Source organism: Aristolochia californica, unplaced genomic scaffold (assembly GCF_029961685.1).
Source record: "Aristolochia californica isolate CCGP_79_NKW_82.1479 unplaced genomic scaffold, dmAriCali1.0.hap1 SCAF_11, whole genome shotgun sequence".
NCBI classification, from domain to species: domain Eukaryota; kingdom Viridiplantae; phylum Streptophyta; class Magnoliopsida; order Piperales; family Aristolochiaceae; genus Aristolochia; species Aristolochia californica.
Window position 1 is genome coordinate 34,987,335 of NW_027181782.1, and position 21,500 is coordinate 35,008,834.

The window sequence follows — 21,500 nt, forward strand, 5'->3', positions numbered from 1 at the left end:
TCCATTAGAGTCATTAGATAAGTGTTTTTCCTTGGCCGTTGGTAGAAAGTTTCCTTGAACTGTTCATGACCATTTTGTGAAGAGTTTCCTGGAACAGTCCTGTCCGCCATTGAAGATGATCAGTTACCATGAAATAGTATTTTGTTCGTAACAGATTCATGCTGTAAATTTCGATTCTATCTCGTAGGTTCATTTTCGTTATCATTAACTGTTTTGAATTTTTTATCTCTGTGCGTCTCTTGCATTCATTCAATTTTTCTCGGATTAATCTCGCCGAGTTTTTTTAGATAGCAATGGGGCACATCGATCAACTCGGCGACGACATGACGAAGAGCATCCTCTCCACACTTCAACTCGAACTTTTGATCAAATGCAAGTGCGTTTCGAAGAGATGGAAGGATCTGGTCACAGAGATCATCAAAGAGAAGAAAGAGAAGATGAAGGGAGTGATTCTCGTAAACTTTGTCCATACCGACCTTCCTGGCATGTATATTCCTCAATATTCATACGCATCGCCGCACGCAAACGTCTACAATCTGGACTTGGCTATGGATTATCTCCCTTTCCGTCATTTCACCGTCCGTGACAGCTGCAACGGAAACCTCCTCTGCATCGGAGGCAATGAGCCCGGTGGGAGTTACTATATCTGCAACCCCGTCACAAGGAAATGGGTTGTTTTACCTGATTCACCGCCCACGACTCCTAACCAGCACGACGTGCTGGCCTTTGATCCCTCCTCCCCTCACTACAAGGTCCTCCGATGGTTCCAGCCTAATTCACCGAGGTATCAGTTTGCAGAACTGGACGTGTACAGTTCCAGAACTCGAACCTGGTCGCGCATTGGGATCCCCAACCTTCGGAGGATCAACACTTACCCGAGAGATGACATGTGGACTTCTTCAGTCTTCATCAAAGGGGTCGTCTTCATCCTCGCAGACCCGAATGTCGTCGTCGCCCTCCTCGTCTCCGAAGACGTGTTCCCTCCCTCGCCGGTGATCAAACTTCCATACCAGGACTTGGATGAAACAATTCACAGACGTCTGGGGAAGTGGGGGGGCTTGCTCTGCTACATGGATTACAACAAGACGAGGATCAAGATATGGGTTCTGGAGGACTTATCGAGGAGGAAATGGGTATTGAAGCAGGTGATAAGCGTGCAGACGCTGCTGAATTTGATCCCTGAGGCTTCCAGGATCGACCACCCTTTTCTTCCGGTGGCGTTTCACGCGGAGAAGGAAGAGATCATTCTGGAGGTACCAGAAGGCGTTGTCTGCTACGGACTGACAACGTCCAAGTTCGTGGGGATGTACTCCATCAATTACCTGCAACGTGGAAATATTCCTTTCCGCGACGTGACCGTATACCCGTTCTCCGCCAGTTTCCATTGTCCTTGAAAAAATGGTTTTGAGCGGAAGAAAGATGAAAAATGATGGAACGATCCTTTTTAACCTTTTAAAATCGTTATGGTCTCATCTCTATAAAATTAGGTTCAAAGTCGATTCTCAAATATAAATGGAATTTTACTATATTACCCCTTTTTTTTTAATGTCTAATTTTACCAAAATATCCGTTTGAAAAAACTTATTTATGAAAATAACAACAATCTCAACTTATTTACAAAACTACCAAACTTTGACCGCTCCACTATACGTGTGGACATTCAAAGGTGACAACATAGGCTTTGACCACTTACGTGTTAAACACATAGGCTGCCAAGTCATTACATGATAAAATTTTAAATAAATTTTAAAAAATAAATACACTTTGTATTACCTTATATCTAAACTAATAAATTATTTAAAATTTTTAATAAACAATTAAAAAATTAACTCTTACTTATTTAATACCATTTAATATCAATTAAATTATTTATTAATTAAAAAATTATCGTTACACTTTTTATTTTTTTATATTAATAAAATAAAATAAAATAAGTAAATTAATTAGATTTAAAATATTTATAAAATGAAAAAATACAAAAAAAATATTTCAGAGTTTAAAAATACAATTTATTTGTATACTTTTTATCACCTTATTTACAAAATAATAATATTTACAAATTTTAAATATTTATAAATAGAAAAAATCTAACTCTTACCCATTTATTATGGATTTAAAATATTTAAAAATTTAAAAAATATTACTCTTAAGTCTTACCCATATATTATCGATTTAAATTTTTAAAAATTTAAAAAAATATACAAAAAAGTTATTTGAGTTTAAAAATAAAATTTATTTGTATAATTTTTATCACCTTATTTACAAAATAATAATATTTATAAATTTAAAATATTTATAAATAGAAATAATCTAACTCTTACCCATTTACTATGGATTTAAAATATTTATAAATTAAAAAAATATACAAAAAAGTTGTTTTAGTGATTAAAAATATAATTTATTTGTATACTTTTTATCACCTTATTTACAAAATAATAAATTATTAAAAAATATATTATTTAATTAACAATCTTACAAAACTTTACAATAATTTTAATTTGGCAGAAATTTCATTAACATAAAAATAGAAATTAAAAAAGTAAATCACAAAAAAATCAATACAATAATTAAATACCTAAATTCAAATCAACATTATAATTAAATACAATAATTAGATTCAACTAACAAAAACCCTAAAAAATCACCCTCCTAAATCTAAATCGGCTTCTGAAATTCAAATTTGGGTTTGGAGGGTAAGTAGGGTGGGGGGGGGGAATCTTTTTTTTTTATTATTGAAGCGTGTTTATTCATAAGGGAAGGGGCGGCGAGAGGATGAATAAAGGGGAACGGAGAAGAAGAACGAGAGATGAAGCTAAGACGAAGAGAGCGGTTGAAAGGGGGGCGTCGAGGGTGAGGCCAAGCGACAGCAGCCGTGGCCGAGTGGCGGCAGCAGGAGCGAGGGCGAGAGGAGAGGAAAGGTGAGGAGAAAGAACAAGGAAAAAACATTAGAACGAAAAAAATATAACGGATGGCTTACGTGGAGTGAGTTGACGTGGCAAGAGATGACAGGGCAAAGAAGGAAATTGATAATGACGTGTCTGATGAAGTGTAATGCTGCCCATGTGTTCAACTACCATACCGCACTGATGAGGTGTCAACACGTAAGCGATCAAAACTTACGTATCTTCGTTGTTTTAATAAATAAGTTTTTTTAAACTTGTATTTTGGTAAAATTCCCTTTTTTTAAATGTGTAATTTAATAAAATTCCCAACATTCAAACGATTAATTAGGTAAGTGTTTATCCTATTGTAAGATTTGAGTTTATCTAAAATCCTAGTTTTTTGTTTTTAAAATTTGATCACCCGTTCATATCGTTTAGATTGCAACTGTTGCGCGCAATGGAGGGTGGCAGTAACCAGTAAGTTTCTGATACCAATGGCGGCCATCGATCAACTCGGCGACGACGTGACGAACAGCATCCTCTCCACGCTTCAACTCGAAGTTTTGATCAAATGTAAGTGCGTTTCGAAGAGATGGAAGGATCTGGTCACAAAGATCATCCAGGAGAGGGAAGAGAAGACGAAGGGAGTGATTCTCTTAAACTACGACCAATTCGACTTTCGTGGCATGTATTTGCCTCGATATTCATACGCATCACCGCACGCGGACGTTTACAATCTCGACTTGTCTCTGGATTACCTCCCTTGCCGTCATTTCACCCTCCGTGATTGCTGCAACGGAAACCTCCTCTGCGTTAATCCGGTGGGGAATTACTATATCTGCAACCCCGTCACAAGGAAATGGGTTGTTTTGCCTGATTCACCGCCGATGCATCCCGACCAGCACGACGTGCTGGCCTTTGATCCCTCCTCCCCTCACTACAAGGTCCTCCGATGGTTCCGGCCCAGTTTGCGGAGGCAGCAGTACGCAGAACTGGACTTGTACAGTTCCAGAACTCGAACCTGGTCGCGCAGGCAGATCCCCCACCTTCCGAGGAATATCACTTACCCGAGAGCAGTCTTCTCGATTTCTTCAGCCTTCATCAAAGGGGTCGTCTTCCGCCTCGCAGACCCAAATGTCGTCGTCGCCCTCGACGTCTCCGACCACATCATCCCTCCCGCGCAGGTGATCAAACTTCCATACCAGGACTCTGATAAACCAACTCACAGATGTCTCGGGAAGTGGGGGGACTTGCTCTGCTACATGGATTACAACAGGACGAGGATCATGATATGGGTTCTGGACTTACCGAGAAGGAAATGGGTATTGAAGCAGGTGATAAGCGTGCAGAGGCTGCTTAATTTGATCCCTCGGGCTTCCAGGATCGACAACCCTTTTCTTCCAATGGCGTTTCACACGGAAAAGGAAGAGATCATTCTGGAGGTACCTGAAGGCGTTGTCTGCTACGGACTGAAAACGTCGATGTTCGTGGGGATATATTCCGTCGATTACCTGCAGAGCAGAGATTTTCCTTTCTGCGACGTTATCGTATACCCGTTCTCAGCCAGTTTCCATTGTCCGTGAAATAATCGTTTGACGAAGAAGGAAAGACTTCCGAACTGGGGTAAGATTGTGCCCCCCTCCCCCTGCCTATTTTGAATAATTTACTGCAAAATCCTCGCCTGAAATATCGAAAATACAAGAAGTAATTTTTAGAAGAAAAAGACCTTCATCAGATACATCAAATTTTTACACCACATGAACCAATTAGAAATTTCTAATCGGTCAGAGAAAACCAAAAGTTCAGTATAATAATGCATTATTTACAGTGAAATCTATTCTAATACAGTATGTATTCTACACGGAGTACCCGGCTACCCTCCATCAGCCTTGTTTTGCGCGTGATCGTGCCCTGACCTATGCGTGTGCTATTGTCGAAAATTCCGCAGAAACGCGTTTCTCGTCGACAAAACCGAGTGGAAAAATTCGTTAACGCCGTTTAATAAATGGTCCGATTTGTCGGAAAAGTGTTCCGTTACCGTTTCCAACGTGTTAACGGCGTCAACGAATTTCCGTGAGTTAACGGTGAACTCCTCCGATGCCGCATCAATTACGTCACTGACTGACCGTAGGCCTTTCTCCATCACCTCCGCCTCATCGGCCGATCGCCGCGTTTGGCCGCCGAGCGCAGTGCTTAATCTGTTCAGAATCTCCACCCATGGGTAGTCGCCGTGGACCTCCGCAGTGGAGATCGGTCCTGGCGATGCGTCCAGAACGGCTAAGGTAGCTCTGAGGACGAAGATCGTCACGGTACCGACAGCATAGAGGGTGCGGCGCAGGAGCTTCTCCTCCGAGGAGATCTTCCCTTTGGGAGGAGATTCGAGCCCCAGCGCCAGATCACGGACCACGACCTCCGATTTCTCGAAACTGCCTCTGTTTCCGTTCCCCGCGCGGGATGTCCAATACTCAGCGATCGAATCACGAGCCCGGGCAAGATCCGCGTCCGCCTCGCCGGATCTCCTCAGGAGATGAACCACGAAATTAACCAAAAGCCGACCCTGTCGAAGCCTCTCGATCTCCGCCGAGACAGAGTTACACACGTCCAACACCTTCACGCTGTCATCCAAATAAGCCGCAAGGGACTTCTCCGACCCGACCAGCTTCAGATCGGAAATCAGAGCCTCCGCATCAGCGACGGTCGAAACAAGCACATCCAAGGCTCTGACAAGCCAAGCGAAGGAGACGGCAGGCGGATCGAGCGTTTTGAGACGGCGGAGGAGATTGTCATCGAAGGAGCGAAGGAGGACGGCGAGGGCTTTGGAAGACGCCGGGGAACGCTTCCTAGCGGGAAGAAACACCGACGGAGGAACAAGGAAGGGCGACTGTGTCCGAAACATTGCAGATGAAACCTGTCGGAAAGGTAGAAGAAAAAGATAAGCTTGCTTGTTTCTGATTCTCCTGTGGAAGGGACTGGAAATGTACAACGAAGAGTGCACGGAGAGGGGACAATATATTGAACGGAGGAGGAAAAGGCAAGGAAGCAGCCAAACGGGATTTCGTCTTCTAGAAACGCCGTTCGCTATTCTCGAATATTTACGGAAGTGACAGGAGAAATTTCAACCCAGCCCATAAGATTTGACCAGAAAAGCAGTGAATTGCAATCTGTGGATCGCTGATTACACGCAATATGCTTGGTAGAGACTCAACTCAACACCATTGTTACAACTCGGATCAGGGACTCAGTCCACGTTTGGTAAGACCCGTACTCAACGCTACAATGTTACAACTCGGAAGCCGGATTCAATCCAGTCTCACATTCCCACTGATTTGACCAGACCGCGGAAGGGTCCAATCCACGCGCCAAGGGTTTTTCTGCTGTTTTTTTCACTAAACTCGTGTTACGATCAAATTAACGCTTTACGGATGTGGAGGAATATACCCCAAATGGCCAAAATAGATGAGATGAGTTTATAAACAAAATACCCCTTAAATATTTACGACCAAATTAACTAGATTAGCAAAACGACCCAAGACTGGCCCACATGCTTCCTCTCCTGTCACTACCCGCCACTTACACTAGCTTCCACTCTTGCTTGGGCCCACACGGAACCAACAAATCGGCCCTTCGGATCCGGACCCACCACCTGGACATCCTCCATCCTCTCTCCTTCGCCTTCGATGCTGCTTCCTTCAGCTTCGCGTTCTCCGTCTTGAGCTTCTCCACCTCGGAGAAGAACTCCCTCGCCACCTCTTTCTTCTCCTCCTCTCTCCTCGCCATCTGCTCGTAGCAGTCCCTGTTCCTCTTCTCCAATCCGTGGATCTGCCCCTGCAGGTCCTCGATCTTCCTGCTCAGCAAACAGACTCGGTGATCGTCCCGCATCTTCACAACGCACCGCGCCAGCTCTGTCGCCTTCCGCTTCATGAACGCCGCCTCCGACGCCAGACCTTTGTTCTCCTCTGCCAGAGCCGCGGCTCGGAAACCCAATCGCGCGTTCTCGCTCAGTAGCACCATCCGTTCCGACTCCAGGACCTCGAGTAAGCTCTGCTGCAGGTCGGTCTTTTTGCAGGACTCGGTCACCTGCCGACCCAGGATCTCGATCTCGTTCAGGAGGAGGTCGTTCTCGACGCTGCGAGAGACGAGCTCGGCGACGACGGAGTCGGAGGAAAGATGGAAAGAAGGCTTGGGGTGGAGGAGGGACGAGAGCTGTTGGTAGGAGAGGGAGCTCTCGGCGTCAGAGTCTTGATCGCGGCTTTCGTCATCGGCATAGGAGACGATGGTTGGGATGTGTGAGACGGAGTGTTGTTTGTGGAGGGTTTGGCCGTAGCGGTCGGCCAAGGAGAGGTAGCTATTGTAGAGATCCTGCAGGAGAGCGTGTAGCTGGGGGCGCTTTTGGTAGTAGATTTCGGCGCGCTCGGCGAAGGTGTCTGAGTTGTCTTCTTCAGGGTCGCTGACAGAAAGCGCTTGAATCCTGTGCTCGAGATCTGCATCGTGGGAGGGAGATAAAGAGATAAACCATATTCTATTAGAATAACAAAGCATTCTGTTTGCCATATTTTGTACAGAACATCTGAATTTAAGAAAGAGGTCGGATCCCGTATTATGAATTAAACAAAACCAACGGCAAGAACGGTCCTTTTTTCAGTTCATCACTCAAGAACTAACGATAAACAAGAAGCATTTTAATTAGGGAAACGCAGTAATAACAACAATGTAAATCCGCAAATAGTTCGAGATTACAGCTTCCGAGAACTACCAGACAAATGAAGCCACCCCATTGAAGCAGACATCATAAAGGCATAAACCAATCAATTATCCTCCCTCCTACATCCGGTAAACTTCCATTAAAAGGTGCAACTAGTGTAGTCTATTACAAGGAGAAGCTGCGGAAACGTTGAAGAACGTGGTGGTTGCTAGTGTACCACAGAGGTGACGACAGGTTACTAACACAATGGAGCACCATTTTCAATGCTCTGTTCAGCTACTCTGTACAATAATTACTATGTAAGACCAAGAAAGAGAACCAGACAGAGGCATAGAGACTAATTCCAACGGCCTCTGCTTCCCATTGAAGTACAATAATGGTTCCATTCGTCCTCTCGCAATGTCACAAGGACGACTGATTCTCCACGGGAGTCAAAAAAATAAAAAAAATCGCCGATAAATGAGACTTCCAGTAAATTCGACCAGATAAAAAAGATTTTTTGACGAAAGGAAATGGGCTTGCTTCGTTGATTCTGAGACAGCCGTTCCGTCTCTCTCCGTCTCACCAGAGCCTCTTTCCAGGTTTGAATAAAAAACCAACGGAGATTGAGCTCCCCGATAAAAAAAACTGCTGCGCACACGTCTCTGGTCTTTTGGCTATACACGTATTTGAATTTCAAAATTCAAAATAGCAAAAAAAAGAGGACCAGGAAAACAACTGACAGAAGCCCAAGTAGCTTTCCGTCGTCTTTCCAAAAGCGCAAAATTACAGATTGTACAAAGACAAAACGGATGCGGAATCGGATAGAGCTCCTCTGAAGTCTGAATCGCTGTCATGGCTCTTTTTACAAATATCGACTGTTAACAAACATACGGAACAAAAAATGGCGAAGAAATACGGAGCGTAGCCCCAGATTTTGAGTCACCGGCAATGGTTGGATGATCATTAATGGAGATGACAGGAGAGAAACAAGCGGGGTAGAGTGGAGAGATAAAAGAGTCTAGCATCATAAATGAGGAGATTTAATTCACCTGCAAGCGTAGCTTGGAGCCAGGACGGCCTGCTGCCAGAAGGTCGACATGACTGAATTCCCGTCATTCTGAGCTGCTCTGAAACGCGCAGAGATATTACCAGGTTAAATCAGAAGAGCAAATGACATATACAGTCAAAATTTTACATTCATTCCGTAAAGCGCGTACAAGACGCGAAATTTTACACTGGAAAGCTCCGATCTCGAGGAATGTGTCAGACAGGCGTCAAGAACACGACATTACAGGCATTAAATTCCAAATAATAATATTTTTTTCACGCAAAAAAGATTCGGATAAAATTTTCGAAGAAGTCGACCGACGATTTGCATCACAGTCATACGCGAAGACTACGGAATCAATTTCGGACTGGATGGAATGCACAATGACTACTTGAGCATCTCCTTTTTTAAATTCTAACAAGACAGTTTCAGATTTCTCCACGAAATCCCCAGAAAGTGATCACTACGGATTTGAGTTTTGGATGCCGAAGAATATGGAAGTATATTCATCGATTTGTCTTTAATCTTAAAGAGGATTGCTTTCAAAGAGTTCGCTAACGAAAACGCCCTTGCAACCACCGCTTCTTACATTCGCCATTACGGAGCTCACGGCTTTGCTGTATGCAACCAAAACTACAAGACATTACGCAGTGACTGCAAATTTTCTCGGAGACTACGGAGGACATCAATAGATTCCAGTTTCTCCATTCAACCAGAGCACTTAATAATTAGATGTGATAATAGACAATGATGTGCCGTCTAAGAAGCAGACTAAAATCTCCAAGTTTACTCAACCATTACACACCATCTGAAGAATCGAAAAGGCCTAATGGACCAGTTTACTCGACCAGACTCCCACTAATCCGAAATCTTAACCAAAAACGAAAAAAAAAAAAAAACTGCGCAAACCTCACGACGGAGAAAGATGATAAATTAACAACATTTCACAATTTCAACAACAGATAGGAAAAGCTGAAAATCCGCCATAGTAGTAGCAGACAACAGTACCAGAAAACAAAAAAAAATAGAAAACTACTAACCTCGCCTTTCAAAGACGAACAATCCTTCTCCTACTTCAAAAACCTGGCTCGTCGATATCTCTCTTCTGCACCGCCGGGAAATTCCCCGGTGACGGACTGGTGTCGAGGAACGAAATAGAGATGGAAGTAATTTTAATAGCCTTATATGGACCTCCGGAGTTAATTTCGTTGTACGAATCACTGAGCCCAATGCGGATATGACACGTCATTTTCTCGTTTCAAATGCCGTCAGAGTTTAGTACGAATCGTTCAGAGATTTACGGAGCTGCCATCGCAATCCGACGTGGAAAGGGTGGGGATGTGGCGGTGGGACCATGCTCATTTAAACAGATAGAACGGCCACGATTTAGATTAAGGTTAACACGATCATGATCGCAATGCAAGTGACAATAATAAGACCATTGGATTGACCAAGCAATAAATGGTCACCACACCTGATATATGTATCATGGACACATTTTGTTTACTAAAGTGACAATTAATCTTATGAGAAAGTAATGGGAAAACTTTAAAAATCTATAAAAAATATTAAAATGATTAATAAAAATTCAAATGCAATAAATAATTAAAATATATATTTTATGCCATTTTTAAAGGGGATTTTTATCATGTTTAAAATGAACCATTTTGTAAATGAATTGGTATATAATTTTTGTATAATTGATTTAGCCTTATTTATTACATGGTGAATTAATCTAATCCAATACGAAGTTTATTTGGAGCTTTTATTTTTTTATTTAAATTAATTATTATTTAAAAATTGTACGAAATGAAATAAAAACGATGAAAATCAATAATATAGAGAACCGACTCACAAAAATCATAATTTAATTTGTTTTATTGATAAATAAAATATTTCACTGCACTTAATTTTGGGTGAAATAAATTAATAATTATTGATAAATGATTTATTTTTTAAAGTGATTTTTAATAGATCAAATTTAGGGTAGGATAAATTAATCAAATATTTTTAATATAACCCTTTTATGAACAAGATTATTTGGATAAATTATTTTCCAATAAGGTCAAAAATTAAATGCAACCTTTGTGAATTCGATAGAATAAAATTATATATATATATATTTAAATATTTTTGTGATCATACTCGTTAATCATAAATTAATATTTAAAAATAGTGCGTAATATATATTTTTATTAAATAATGCTAAATTTAAAAATGTCGTAATTTAATTCCTGATTTTTTTAAATTTTTTTTGTGTACGTAATTTTATCGTCTCAGGTGAAACGGAGACACTCGGGGCTCTGCAACTACAGCTTCTTTCTCCCATTTCTATAAATATTTTGTCTCCTCCAAAACCTTTAAACCCTAAACTCGTATTCCTCTAAATTCGCGGGTTCGCTTCAGTTTTCGCAATTAAAGCGCGATTCCCTGCCTTGTTTCACTCGCAAAATTTTGGGAAATTTCTAAATACTCCATGCTTTCAATGGTCTTTGTTTTTAATTCTTTTTAATGGTTGCCCGCGTTGGAACTCTCTGAGCTCCATATTGTTGAAGCTCCATATCCCCTCGAAATCGTAGATGCGAGTGAGATATTGCTGAGCATGATTGGGAACCGGTGTTTTGATGGAAAATTTCTCTCGGAGTCATAATTTCCTGCATTCTGAAGCTCGTACCCTTGTTCAAGCGTTGGAAGGGGAAGAATCAGAGTTTGAGAATGATTGATGATTGGGTTCGGGATGCAGATGTCTGCCATGGCTCCTACTCCCTTAACGGCGCCCCCGTCGAATCCACCTCCGTCTTCGTCGTCCATGCGTTCCCCGCCTACTCCGTTTCAGTCTCTGTCACTGGGCCTGCTTTCTCTTCCTCCGTCGTCTTCAGCCGCTGCTCATCGTGCTTCTCAACCAGTGGATCATCACGGGGCGGCAACCGAGCCAATTGCTTCTGCACAGCCTATTGTAGATCCCGTGGTGGCGAGAGTGCGGCTGTCCGACATTGCGCCTTATGATGGCGCCCCTTGTGGAGCCTATGCGAGGGCAGTGGAGGCACTTTCGGGATCGTTGACGAGGCATAATGCGGTGGTTATTGAGCTCGGGAGTGACGACTCTGCGCTTATAAGGTGTGCATTTGAGGCCACCAAGATGTATTTTAAGACGAGGGCGCAGGGAAATGGCGGGAGTTTGGGAAAATCGGGCAGAGGAATTTATATTTACCGGGCTGGAAGGTAGGAGCTGAAGACTTAAAATTTCCCCACTTAGTGTAAAGGATTCCTTGTTTTCTTGTTTTGGCTGCTAGAGTCCACTATTATAGTGCACTGGATCCAACTAGAACGGAATGTCGCAGAGTCATGGCGTTGTTTATTTAATTTTTTTCCCCCTTCAGAATTTAGTGAAGAATCCGTTAAAGTGCACAATAGTCACTTAACAAGTGAAAAAGAACAGTTGGGGCGTTACTGTTAGCTGTTGTCTTACTCAGCTGGTTAGTTCTATTAATCAATTTATTGTTTCATTTCTTCACATTTCACTGATTGTGAGCATCGAAAGGAATGGCTCAACACAAGGGTGAGTAGTAGATGTGGCTTTTGAACTTGGGAGCGTCGTGCAAATGGTGATACGTGAATGATGGTTTATTACAAGTGACAGGCAATTTAAATGTGATACTCAAGTAGGAGTAGAACATTGAGTGGGCATTTCCTCTTCTTCTCTCCAAAAGCATGTATATATCATTTTAGTGGGTTTCTTGGTAGTTGTGAACTTGCAGCAAGTAGGGTGTAAATTTAGCTCTTTAGAAACTGAAGTTTTTGGCAGCAAACTATGACAAAGCCATTTGCTTGTATGGAGCAATTTTGTGACAAAAAACATGGGCTTTTTCTTCAGCAGTGACTGAATTGTCTGTATCTGTCATTCTTATCTGGAGGCATTCGTTTTTACCTCTGTTGGCATGTGTCCTGTCAATACCTTATTGATTAGACACCTCAATGGTTTTGCTTAAAATTTTCTTGAATCTAACCATAATTCTTTATATGTAGGCCTTTGGATGATGATTCATCACCTCCATGCATGAGTGATGCTTTTAGATGTTTGGGGAAGGCTGCCCGTGCTGCATTGTTTGCAATAGCGAGGCATCTTCGGCTTCGCAGCGAGTAAACTTTGATATTGCCTACTAATTTTTGTTCAAATAAGTATTTCTAAACCTGATGATGACCTTCCTTTTCTGTATTTTGTTCATAAATCTTCATTGACAGTGTTTTCAACCATTTGCTCGATGATCATCCACTACCCATGAATGAAGTGTCTTCATCAGTGCTTGTTGCTTCTTATTCTCTTCCATTTCTACAGAATGGAAAAACTTCCATTGCAGGAGGAAAATCAGTAATGAACAGTGAAATTGAAAAGGGATTGCTAACAGTAATTGCTTCTGATTATCCTGGGATACAGGTGTTTTTCCTGTGCATTTTTTCTATCAACAATCTCTTCTGCTCCCTGTCAATGTATTTGCAATAGCAAAATAATTTTGTTCTTTGTTTATGGTCTTTGTCGGTGGATCTGAAAGTTGATTAGTTTGATCTTCAAATCATGCTTTTCAGTTGTTTCTTGAATAGGTTTGTGACCCAAATGGTCGTTGGTACCTAGCAGACATTGGGTCTGGTCCTGGTGATCTTTTGCTGCTTACAGGCAAGGCACTCAGCCATGCAACTGCTGGCCTTCGTCCTGCGCCATCATATAGACTAGCTTCTGACTATTCTTCAGGTGCTATTTCTGGTGGAAGGTCTGTGATTTTGTCCTATCTGTTTTCCCTTTGTATTCTACAGTTAATACTGTAAATTATGGAACTTGTGGTCTGGTGTGCCATTGGTATTGCTGGAGTTTGCCATTCAGTTAAAACAAAATTGATTGGAGCTGTCTTTGTTGTTATAGGACATCTTTTGCATTTAGGCTCATTCCACAGGGCAATGCCATATTAGACTGTTCCCCCATTGCAGCAGCTGGTCATGTCATTCCCCAGAGTTATGTGCCTATATCTGTTAGCCAATTTATGGATGACCTTTCTACTGAGGAGGATGCAGTTTGCAACCGTTCTGATAGTACTTATGTGAGTTTTTTCTCCTTTATTTTTTTATTTTCTTTTGTTCGTTGCACTACATGAGGCAAACTCATTCACTGATGAATGCAACTATGCCTTTTTTTTTAATAGTTTTTTTTTTTTTTTTTTGAAATTGAACTATGCCTTTTTTTTAATAGAAAGAAAAAAACATAGTCCACATTCTTTAGTGATGCAATTATGCTTGTCATACTTCTTTTCTTTTGAATATTTAAGTGACCATGGTTACAGTAAGTCTGGATAACGGTATGGTAAATTTCTTTTTCTGCTTCTTTCCGTCATCCTAAATTTATGCTTGTCAGTGAAAAACATCTAGTTTGACTAGAAAATCCATTTTGCAAAAAAGCTTGGACAGCTACAAATCTTCTTTCTTGTTTTTTTTTTTTTTGTTTCTCTTTGTTTCTTTATTTTTTTAAATGATGAGGGTTTTAGTACTTCTAAGACTGTTTACAGAGTAGAGGAACTGTGAGGAATTATAAAGGGGACGAAATTACCTTAAAACAAGAAGTCAACAACGAGCAGAATCCAAGCTAAAAAAATCATTTGGGTAGGTGGATGAGCGGGGGTGAATCCAAATCATAATTGGAAGTAGAACATCTTGGAGGCAGAATTTCAAAACTTTCCAAAGATTGTACACTCTGGGAGGATGTAATCAGCTAATTTATCTTTTTCATGTAAAGTGTACTCATGGTTGCCATGTTTGGCATTCCTTTCCTGCACAGCAAAGTAAAGTTTTTTTTCTGTTGAAATGAATTTGATTCAGATTCAGATAGGTAAAATCAATTTGAGTGGTCCAAATCAGATTCTATGGAACTTTTAAACATCTCTTAATTTTTTGCTGTTGGAATTAATCCTAGATGCGTCTGTCAGTTATTGCCCCTTGAATTCTCCCCCAGCATCAGTAATTATGCATTTTTTATCCAGGAACCTCGAAACAGTTTCAAGAAAGAACCATCATTGAGAAGTGTCCTGTCAGACTCCATATCGTAAGTTTGAAGTGTACTTGATTTCATATTACTGTTTTTATTTTTGTTCTACTTTTCTTGTTAGTTAATTTATGTGTTTATGAATGGATTGAAAAGGGAAATCTGTGTCCTGAATGAGACAGACCTTTAACCAGTTATAATTTAAATTTTTATTGATCTGCAGTGGAACATTCCTTGAAGATGCTGTGGTTGTGTCTTGTGGACATTCTTTTGGTGGTCTTATGCTACGAAAAGTACTTGAAATGGTATGGCAGATTATCTCATTAGCATTTATAGCTTTTGCTGAACTGTCTAGCTTATTTTGGGTTTCTACTTATCCAAACAAAATGAAAAAAATCTCTCCATGCTTTATTGTCTACTACTTATTTAGTTTTAAGCTTGTCTGGCACCATGTCTTTAGAAACTTGCTTTATTAGGCATCTTCATTGAGTATAGTAGATTCTAATATTAGAATATTGTCCTTCCAACACCAAGAATGGTGTAGCTTCCAAGGTAACAAAAAAGAAAGCACAAAGGTAAAACCCTTTCAGAGATATGCAAGTTTACAGTAAGAGAAAACTCAATTTATAAGGAAACTCTGATTCACTATCTTGTATTGTTTGGAGCCATCCTAAGACACGGTAGTTTCTATCCCAAAAGATAATTTATGTTTCTGAAGATGATATATTAAAATAATATGTAACATATCTATGCCTGCATCATATATCTTTTCCAAATGGGAGCTGTTGATTTTAGTAACAATGAAAAAAAAAACTGCTACTTAGATGAAGCAACTACCTATTTCAGTCTGCTAAGTCAACTATCTCACTTCATGTTCACGGAAAAGAGAACTTTAGTGAAGGGGTATCATTCTGTGATGTAATGTGCTTTGCAGCATCCACACCTAGTTTGTCATTTTCTTGGTTCTGTTTAAACCATTTTAGTGGTTTATGTATGATAAGAGAAAAAACTGAGCTCGATGTTTTTCAATTGCTACAGTTAAGATGCACCCTATGCAATGCTGAGATTCAGTCAGGGAATTTAATCCCTAATCATGGTATATGCTGTTACTTGCTATTATGATTCTGTTATTTTGGAAAGATGGCTTGGTTTATGAAGTTTTTTATTGATATTCTCTGTTCAGCTTTGAGGGCTGCAGCTACAGCTATAAAGCAGGAAGATGATCGAAGACTGTTCCACAATGCAGCTTTGAGGAAGCGAAGGAAAGAAGTTGGCGAACAGATAGATGCAGTTAAGAGGTTAAATAAGGTATCTACAAGAACTTGTGACAATAAAAATAGGCAAATATACATTAGATTTACTTATTCTCTATCTACAAGAACTTGTGTTGTTAAATGTATTTGCTGCTCAACCTATAACGCACCTTCTGTGTGGTGTTTCCATCTGTTATTTTAAGTTTAGTCATCTTAGGGGTGCCTGTTGAAAGTATCTATGAATATTGAAAACCAATCGAATGAGAGAGGAGTGGGTGAATTGGCTTGATCTGTGTATGGGGGTTTTGTCGCAAAAAAGAGTAAAATTCCTTATATATCAAAGTATTTGGATTTCCTGGATGTCCACTACTTTGTGTTTTGTTGAAGGCACTATGTTTAACTGAATAGGTGCTCTGTTCACATCAATAATGCTTGCCGAACTCCTACATAAACATTTTGTCACATTTTCAGGAAAATGGAGATGTGGCTGCTGATGGTGACAGTCCAAGGCAACAAAAGGGGGTTCAGTATCCATTTGCAGTGAACGAGAAAGTTGTGATTAAAGTAAGTCATGAATGCATCTTACTGACCACTTCCTTGACAGGAGACTAATGTAGATGCTATGATCAAATGAACCATATCTCAAGAGGAAAAATGATTTGTGCAGGGAAACCGGAGGACTCCTGACAAATTTGTTGGAAGGCAGGCTGTTATTACTTCTCAGTGCCTCAATGGCTGGTAACTTTCTTCTCCTTGTCTGCAGACAAAGTTTGTGAAAAACGGAAGTGGGAAACTCTAGCTCTCTCTTAGTTACTATTAACTGTTTCCTTACAAGTAAATAGAGTATGTTGGGTTTCTTCAGTGTGTGTAGGTCTTGCACTCGTATGCCTCCTCTCTGCCCAAATTAATATTGTACATTTTGCAGGTATCTTCTCAAAATTCTCGACACCGGCGAAAGTGTCCGCCTGCAATACCGATCACTACAGAAGATCTCAAGTTCACAGTCAGACGATAGGCTTCAAGCGCAGCCAATGATCCAGAACAGCAGTTAATAAAACAAGAAATAATGTAGAAACAGAAAATGTAACTTAAGCAACATATCTCCCATCACTGCGGGCAGCCTGAAGGGCACAGGCTCATTGGTTTCCAGGCTGGTTCTCGGACTGAAGCAAGAGTATTTTGGAGATTTCAGGCGAGTTTCATTCTTGCATGTAAATTATTTTGACTGATAAAAAAAGGAGAGCTGTGCGGGCCGAACTACAGTTGCTAGAAGTTTGTAAAGAAGACGATAAGGATTTTTTTTAAGAAACTTAGGAATAGATACCCGTCAGGCTGTGGTACTGCTCTCTGTCAGGTCAGTTCTGCCCTTGTAATTTGTAGTTTTATGCAAAGGTGTCTGTGGATTGCCATGCACCTAGTGGAAAACTAGGTAATTTGTAATTTAACCTGTCATGTTTACTCTGTATCTTTACAATTTCTTATTGGCCATGGTGTCCAGTGTTATTTGGTTGTATTTCAGGGTGTTGTGGAAAGTGAAAATCATACGAACAACATGCAAATGAAAAATTTTTCTTTAGTTTTCTGTGCAGGTTTAATGGATCGGGAGATTTTTATCGTAGACAAGGGAAGAAATGAGTTCCCTACTTACAAAAGACAGAAAAATAAAGGAAGAAGACATAAATTACCTTGCAATGAAAAAATAGCTCAAAGAAAAACTAATTTTTCTGCAAAAACTAGGGCTGTAGTTACAACTTTTGTAATATAAAACTACTGGTATTGTTTATAAAACTTGTAGTAAAGCATAATGTTTTCGACTTTTTATTAGTGAGATTCTTGTAAAATCACATGCAAGTTTCTTGGATGTGAACGGTTGACAATCAAAGAAGCCGACTCCGGTTGAGTGGTAGAACTGTTTTTATCCATAATGCTATATGTCTCAATAACCCTTAATTATTGAGATTCTCATAGGAAGCCAGAAGATCATCCGACAAAAGATAAGATTTTTCTGCAGGTCCTGGAAAGTCCAAAATAAGTCGCGATCGATCAAGGGAAGTGGTAGAACTGGGTTTATCCAGAAGACAATGGTCCTATCTAGATTGGCCTTAAGTGGAGCCACAAACGCCACGAGGGGTTCCATCGAGGCGTTTTTGTTGACTGTGTTCTGTCTGCAGCTAGAGCTTCTTAATACTGACGACCCCCTCTTGCGGCAGTGTCGAAAATCAAGACTGACATTATGCAGAGCAGTGCAGTGGGGAGATGCAGCTTCACCCCTTCTGGGGGAAGACGTGTTTGTGGGGAGATAAATGTCGGGCGGCGTTTGATATCTGTGAAAGCGAGCCAAGCAACTGTTCATCCCCGGCGGAGGCGACCGCAAAATGTGGAGGGGGAGTTCTTTGTTGGTAAAATTAATTGCCCCTGTTTTCATTTCAAGATTCTCGTACCCATGATTCATGGAGTTCATTTTTTTTATTAAGATTATCAGTGGATTCTGGCTTTCCGTTCATTTAATATTATTAATTCTACTCTTGCAGATCATACATGCATAGATTGTGATACGTGCCGTTGGATGGCTCCGGTTATTGCTCTCGATTAACCTCTAATCTCAATACTGTTTCTGGAACTAGGAAATTTGAAGAGCTTCATTTGTATTGAATCTTTCAGTTTCTTTTCTGCAACTGAGAGAGAGAGAGAGAGTCACAATTTCAACTCTTTCTAGCTGGTTTTTGTTTCTTAAATTTACACTGTAACAAGATAAGAGTCTGCTGTAATGGAGATTTGAGCTGTTTATTCATATTTCGACTATGTTTCTGCAGCAAACCTTTACAAGGGTCGGCGAGCAATCTGCAGTTTTCAATCAGCCGAGTTGTGAGGAAGAAAGGCTGAAGGCTCTTCAGGTAGTCTCTTCCCTGTCTCAAACTACTCTGTTTTCTTGTTAAATGGGGTCACCAGTATACCAAAGAACAGGCAATTAACTGATCTTGATTGCGCCTGCAGGCCCTGCTTAGCTGCCCAACAGCTTCAATCCGCACAGAGAAGCCTCCCCGTGATATTCTGGAAGTTCAGAAATCCTTCCCTCTTCCCATTGATGAGCAGAGAATTCCGGTATCTCACCAGTCTCTTCATTTCTTTTCTGCAGATTTTGTTTTTTAGTTCATAGACAATAGTGTAGATACAAATGTTAAAGTCCTAGGCCGGAACCACTCTGACACCCATCCCGCCCATTCTGGAGCCGCTTCTCACGGGATACAAACGCGGGCCGTGGCGTACCTAGCTCTAATACCATGTTAAAGTCCTAGGCAAGAGTACTTCCCAGGAGGTCACCCATCCTAGAATTACTCTTGCCCAAGTTCGCTTAACTTCGGAGTTCTGAGTCAGATACCTAGCCAATACAACCCGAAAAGACTTGCCGTTTAAGGTGCGGAAAACCAAGTACCTAACTCAAACCACAAACTCTAACAAGAGTGAACGGAAACCTGATCTATACTATCGATTAAACATGTATCCCACCCTCATATTGCATATGAATTATTTGCAGCTTTTACCCTCAAAGATTACTGCTGTTTCTCTCTTCATTTTGACATTTATATCCGAGATGACCCTTGCAAAGACCTAAAAATTTCCAGCCTTAATTACACATTCTTCTGTACCCAGTCAAATACTGTAGCCAAATGTTATCAATTCACTACTTTTCTCTTTGTGGGAATCTAAAGATAAATTCTAGGATTTGACTAAGTTGGAAATTTGGAGCACTTATCTAACTGAATTCATCATATCTCAATGAGCTTCATGGTGAACAAGTTCTGGTGCCTATTTCTGTGCTTATGTGCTTCTTAGCTGACAATCTCCAGGGTGTCTATCACTGTGGTTATCATTCTAAGAAATCATTTGGAGCAACTTCGTATTTAATTGTTCATCAAGAAGGAAATATACTTGTTGACAGGTAATGAAGCATATACTGTTCGCTAAAGTTTCTTCAATGACTACATACTGCAGTTTCTTGACTGAAAATATGCTTAACAAGTGCTTGGTATCTCTTGCTCAGTCCAAGTTACAAAGAAACTCTGGCTCAGAGAATTGAGATGCTTGGAGGAGCACGCTATATGTTTCTCACCCACAGGTACGAGAAATCCAACCCACAAATTCCTCCATAGCTCTTCTGTAAATTTGTATTCTTAATTAAGAGTACAGGCAAGGAAATGAACAAAATGCATGTCTTTATTGTCAGGGATGATGTTGCGGATCATGACAGATGGTCTAAGAGGTTGAACTGTGACAGAATTCTTCACTCAGAGGAAGTGAGAATGCTCCTCTAAATCTATATTTTTCATTCTTAGTGCATTTTTCTTGATTCTGTATTGATGACAACCATCATGTTTGAGTTTCAGCTTTCCCAGATGATATGACCCTAGCATATTCTTTTCTTTCAGTGTTTGTGTGTGTATTTTCGAACAGTTAAATTTTTTCTTGAATTTATCAGGTGGAGAAGGCCACTTCTCTTGTGGAGATGCAGCTCCATGGCGAAGGGCCGTGGAGTCTTGGTGCTGACTTTGAGCTCATATTCACTCCAGGCCACACCGAGGTGAGAGATGAAAAGTTATTCCTTAGTGTTAACTACTCCATAGGCACAAAGTTACCGACAAACCAGCCTCAAAAACTAGTGTGGGTCAAGGATTAGGCCTCACTATTTTGAATTTGCAGGGATGTGTGTGTTTGCTCTACAAACCACTAAAGGTTCTCTTTTCTGGTGACCACTTTGCAAAGTCAAGTAAAAATGAACTGACAATGTTTGAGGACTACAACTGGTATTCAGGTTAGAAACCTTTCAGTTAGGCACTCTTCTGATCAACTAGTTTTTCCTCATCAAAGACAAACTATTGAATCTGTCGATAAATTGTGGCAGTTCCTAAACAAATTGAGAGCCTGAGGAAGCTGTTGGACTATGAATTTGAGTGGATTTTACCTGGTTTGTATCCTCAGTCCTCAATATCAAGTTCTCTCACTTGTTTCTTTACTGGGTACTGTGGTATTCATTCACTGGTGCATGACTGTTTTACAGGTCATGGAAGGAGAGCTGAATTTAGAGATACCCAAGAGAAGAATTCTGCTGTGAAAGCTCTCTTGGCCCGTAAAGAAGAGGCTCTTCTTCAGTTAGTGTAATTACAGTATGAAAAAAAGGATAAATTTTTATTACTGCTTGTATATTACTGTAGAAAGAACAGAAATATTGAAGTGAAGGTACTCACAAATTATATCATCACTGTATAATGGTAACATACTGATTTGCGTCATGAAAGGTTATCAGGCTGTCCTCAAGATATTTTCATGGATGATCTCGATGCTTGGGGCATCGTCTTGTTCTGTTATTGCAGTTCATTTATTTATCTCTTTAGGCAATAAACAATTATTCTTTTCAAACATATAAAATGGAACCAAGGAATCATCCATTTCCATGTACTGGTGTTAGTGGAGTGAACGCAGTCAAGACGATTACTGGCCATTGCAAAAAAAAAAATTCTTTTTTCTTTTGGGTTGTTGTTGTTCGCAGCCGGCAATGGCGACGGTGTGGAGAGTTTAAACAAAATCGAAGAGAGGATTCCAATAAAAACAG

At 40.5% G+C, this 21,500-nt stretch overlaps 6 protein-coding genes across 8 annotated transcripts; 4 read left to right on the forward strand and 2 right to left on the reverse strand.

The window, feature by feature from the left end:
- The first annotated feature begins 293 nt into the window (after positions 1-293).
- On the forward strand, positions 294-1,394 carry LOC137943858 (F-box protein At5g18160-like). Its single transcript, XM_068789286.1, has one exon. It carries the CDS (start codon positions 294-296, stop codon positions 1,392-1,394), a length of 1,101 nt encoding a protein of 366 aa, XP_068645387.1.
- A 1,982-nt stretch (positions 1,395-3,376) lies between these two features.
- LOC137943859 (F-box protein At5g07610-like) lies at positions 3,377-4,465 on the forward strand. The gene has a single exon (XM_068789287.1). The coding sequence runs from the start codon at positions 3,377-3,379 to the stop codon at positions 4,463-4,465; it is 1,089 nt and encodes a 362-aa protein (XP_068645388.1).
- A 122-nt stretch (positions 4,466-4,587) lies between these two features.
- Positions 4,588-6,205, reverse strand: LOC137944996 (UPF0496 protein 4-like). The gene has a single exon (XM_068790840.1). It carries the CDS (start codon positions 5,776-5,778, stop codon positions 4,810-4,812), a length of 969 nt encoding a protein of 322 aa, XP_068646941.1. The 5' UTR covers positions 5,779-6,205; the 3' UTR covers positions 4,588-4,809.
- Positions 6,206-6,372: 167 nt separating this feature from the next.
- Positions 6,373-9,765, reverse strand: LOC137944994 (kinase-interacting family protein-like). Of its 3 annotated transcripts, none has more exons than XM_068790838.1 (3): positions 9,655-9,765; positions 8,616-8,688; positions 6,373-7,363 (listed from the first exon to the last, which is right to left on the reverse strand). In XM_068790838.1, exons 2-3 carry the CDS (start codon positions 8,680-8,682, stop codon positions 6,453-6,455), a joined length of 978 nt encoding a protein of 325 aa, XP_068646939.1. In that variant the 5' UTR covers positions 8,683-8,688; positions 9,655-9,765; the 3' UTR covers positions 6,373-6,452. The 3 variants fall into 3 exon arrangements, with proteins under 3 accessions (XP_068646939.1, XP_068646938.1, XP_068646940.1); XM_068790837.1 differs by having other exon boundaries at positions 8,616-8,693; XM_068790839.1 differs by lacking the exons at positions 8,616-8,688; positions 9,655-9,765 and adding an exon at positions 7,636-8,348.
- Positions 9,766-10,959: 1,194 nt separating this feature from the next.
- On the forward strand, positions 10,960-17,429 carry LOC137944143 (uncharacterized). Its single transcript, XM_068789692.1, has 12 exons — positions 10,960-11,836; positions 12,641-12,754; positions 12,857-13,049; positions 13,214-13,380; positions 13,530-13,704; positions 14,638-14,699; positions 14,863-14,944; positions 15,678-15,735; positions 15,823-15,947; positions 16,364-16,456; positions 16,560-16,630; positions 16,818-17,429. The coding sequence occupies exons 1-12, from the start codon at positions 11,337-11,339 to the stop codon at positions 16,942-16,944; spliced, it is 1,767 nt and encodes a 588-aa protein (XP_068645793.1). The 5' UTR covers positions 10,960-11,336; the 3' UTR covers positions 16,945-17,429.
- A 683-nt stretch (positions 17,430-18,112) lies between these two features.
- On the forward strand, positions 18,113-21,197 carry LOC137944762 (uncharacterized). The gene is made up of 11 exons (XM_068790504.1): positions 18,113-18,291; positions 18,424-18,467; positions 18,706-18,786; positions 18,887-18,994; positions 19,741-19,832; positions 19,935-20,009; positions 20,118-20,187; positions 20,370-20,471; positions 20,591-20,702; positions 20,793-20,855; positions 20,949-21,197. The coding sequence occupies exons 1-11, from the start codon at positions 18,126-18,128 to the stop codon at positions 21,047-21,049; spliced, it is 1,014 nt and encodes a 337-aa protein (XP_068646605.1). The 5' UTR covers positions 18,113-18,125; the 3' UTR covers positions 21,050-21,197.
- Positions 21,198-21,500: the final 303 nt, after the last annotated feature.

Coding starts and splice junctions, on each gene's coding strand:
- LOC137943858 (XM_068789286.1), top strand. CDS start 294: ATGGGGCACATCGATCAACTCGGCGACGACATGACGAAGAGCATCCTC.
- LOC137943859 (XM_068789287.1), top strand. CDS start 3,377: ATGGCGGCCATCGATCAACTCGGCGACGACGTGACGAACAGCATCCTC.
- LOC137944996 (XM_068790840.1), bottom strand. CDS start 5,778: ATGTTTCGGACACAGTCGCCCTTCCTTGTTCCTCCGTCGGTGTTTCTT.
- LOC137944994 (XM_068790838.1), bottom strand. CDS start 8,682: ATGACGGGAATTCAGTCATGTCGACCTTCTGGCAGCAGGCCGTCCTGG. Junction 7,364..8,615: donor GCTCCAAGCTACGCTTGCAG/GTGAATTAAATC, acceptor CCCACGATGCAG/ATCTCGAGCACAGGATTCAA.
- LOC137944143 (XM_068789692.1), top strand. CDS start 11,337: ATGATTGGGTTCGGGATGCAGATGTCTGCCATGGCTCCTACTCCCTTA. Junction 13,050..13,213: donor CTGATTATCCTGGGATACAG/GTGTTTTTCCTG, acceptor TTTCTTGAATAG/GTTTGTGACCCAAATGGTCG. Junction 16,631..16,817: donor TCTCAGTGCCTCAATGGCTG/GTAACTTTCTTC, acceptor TACATTTTGCAG/GTATCTTCTCAAAATTCTCG.
- LOC137944762 (XM_068790504.1), top strand. CDS start 18,126: ATGCAGAGCAGTGCAGTGGGGAGATGCAGCTTCACCCCTTCTGGGGGA. Junction 18,995..19,740: donor TTGATGAGCAGAGAATTCCG/GTATCTCACCAG, acceptor GACAATCTCCAG/GGTGTCTATCACTGTGGTTA. Junction 20,188..20,369: donor GAATTCTTCACTCAGAGGAA/GTGAGAATGCTC, acceptor TGAATTTATCAG/GTGGAGAAGGCCACTTCTCT.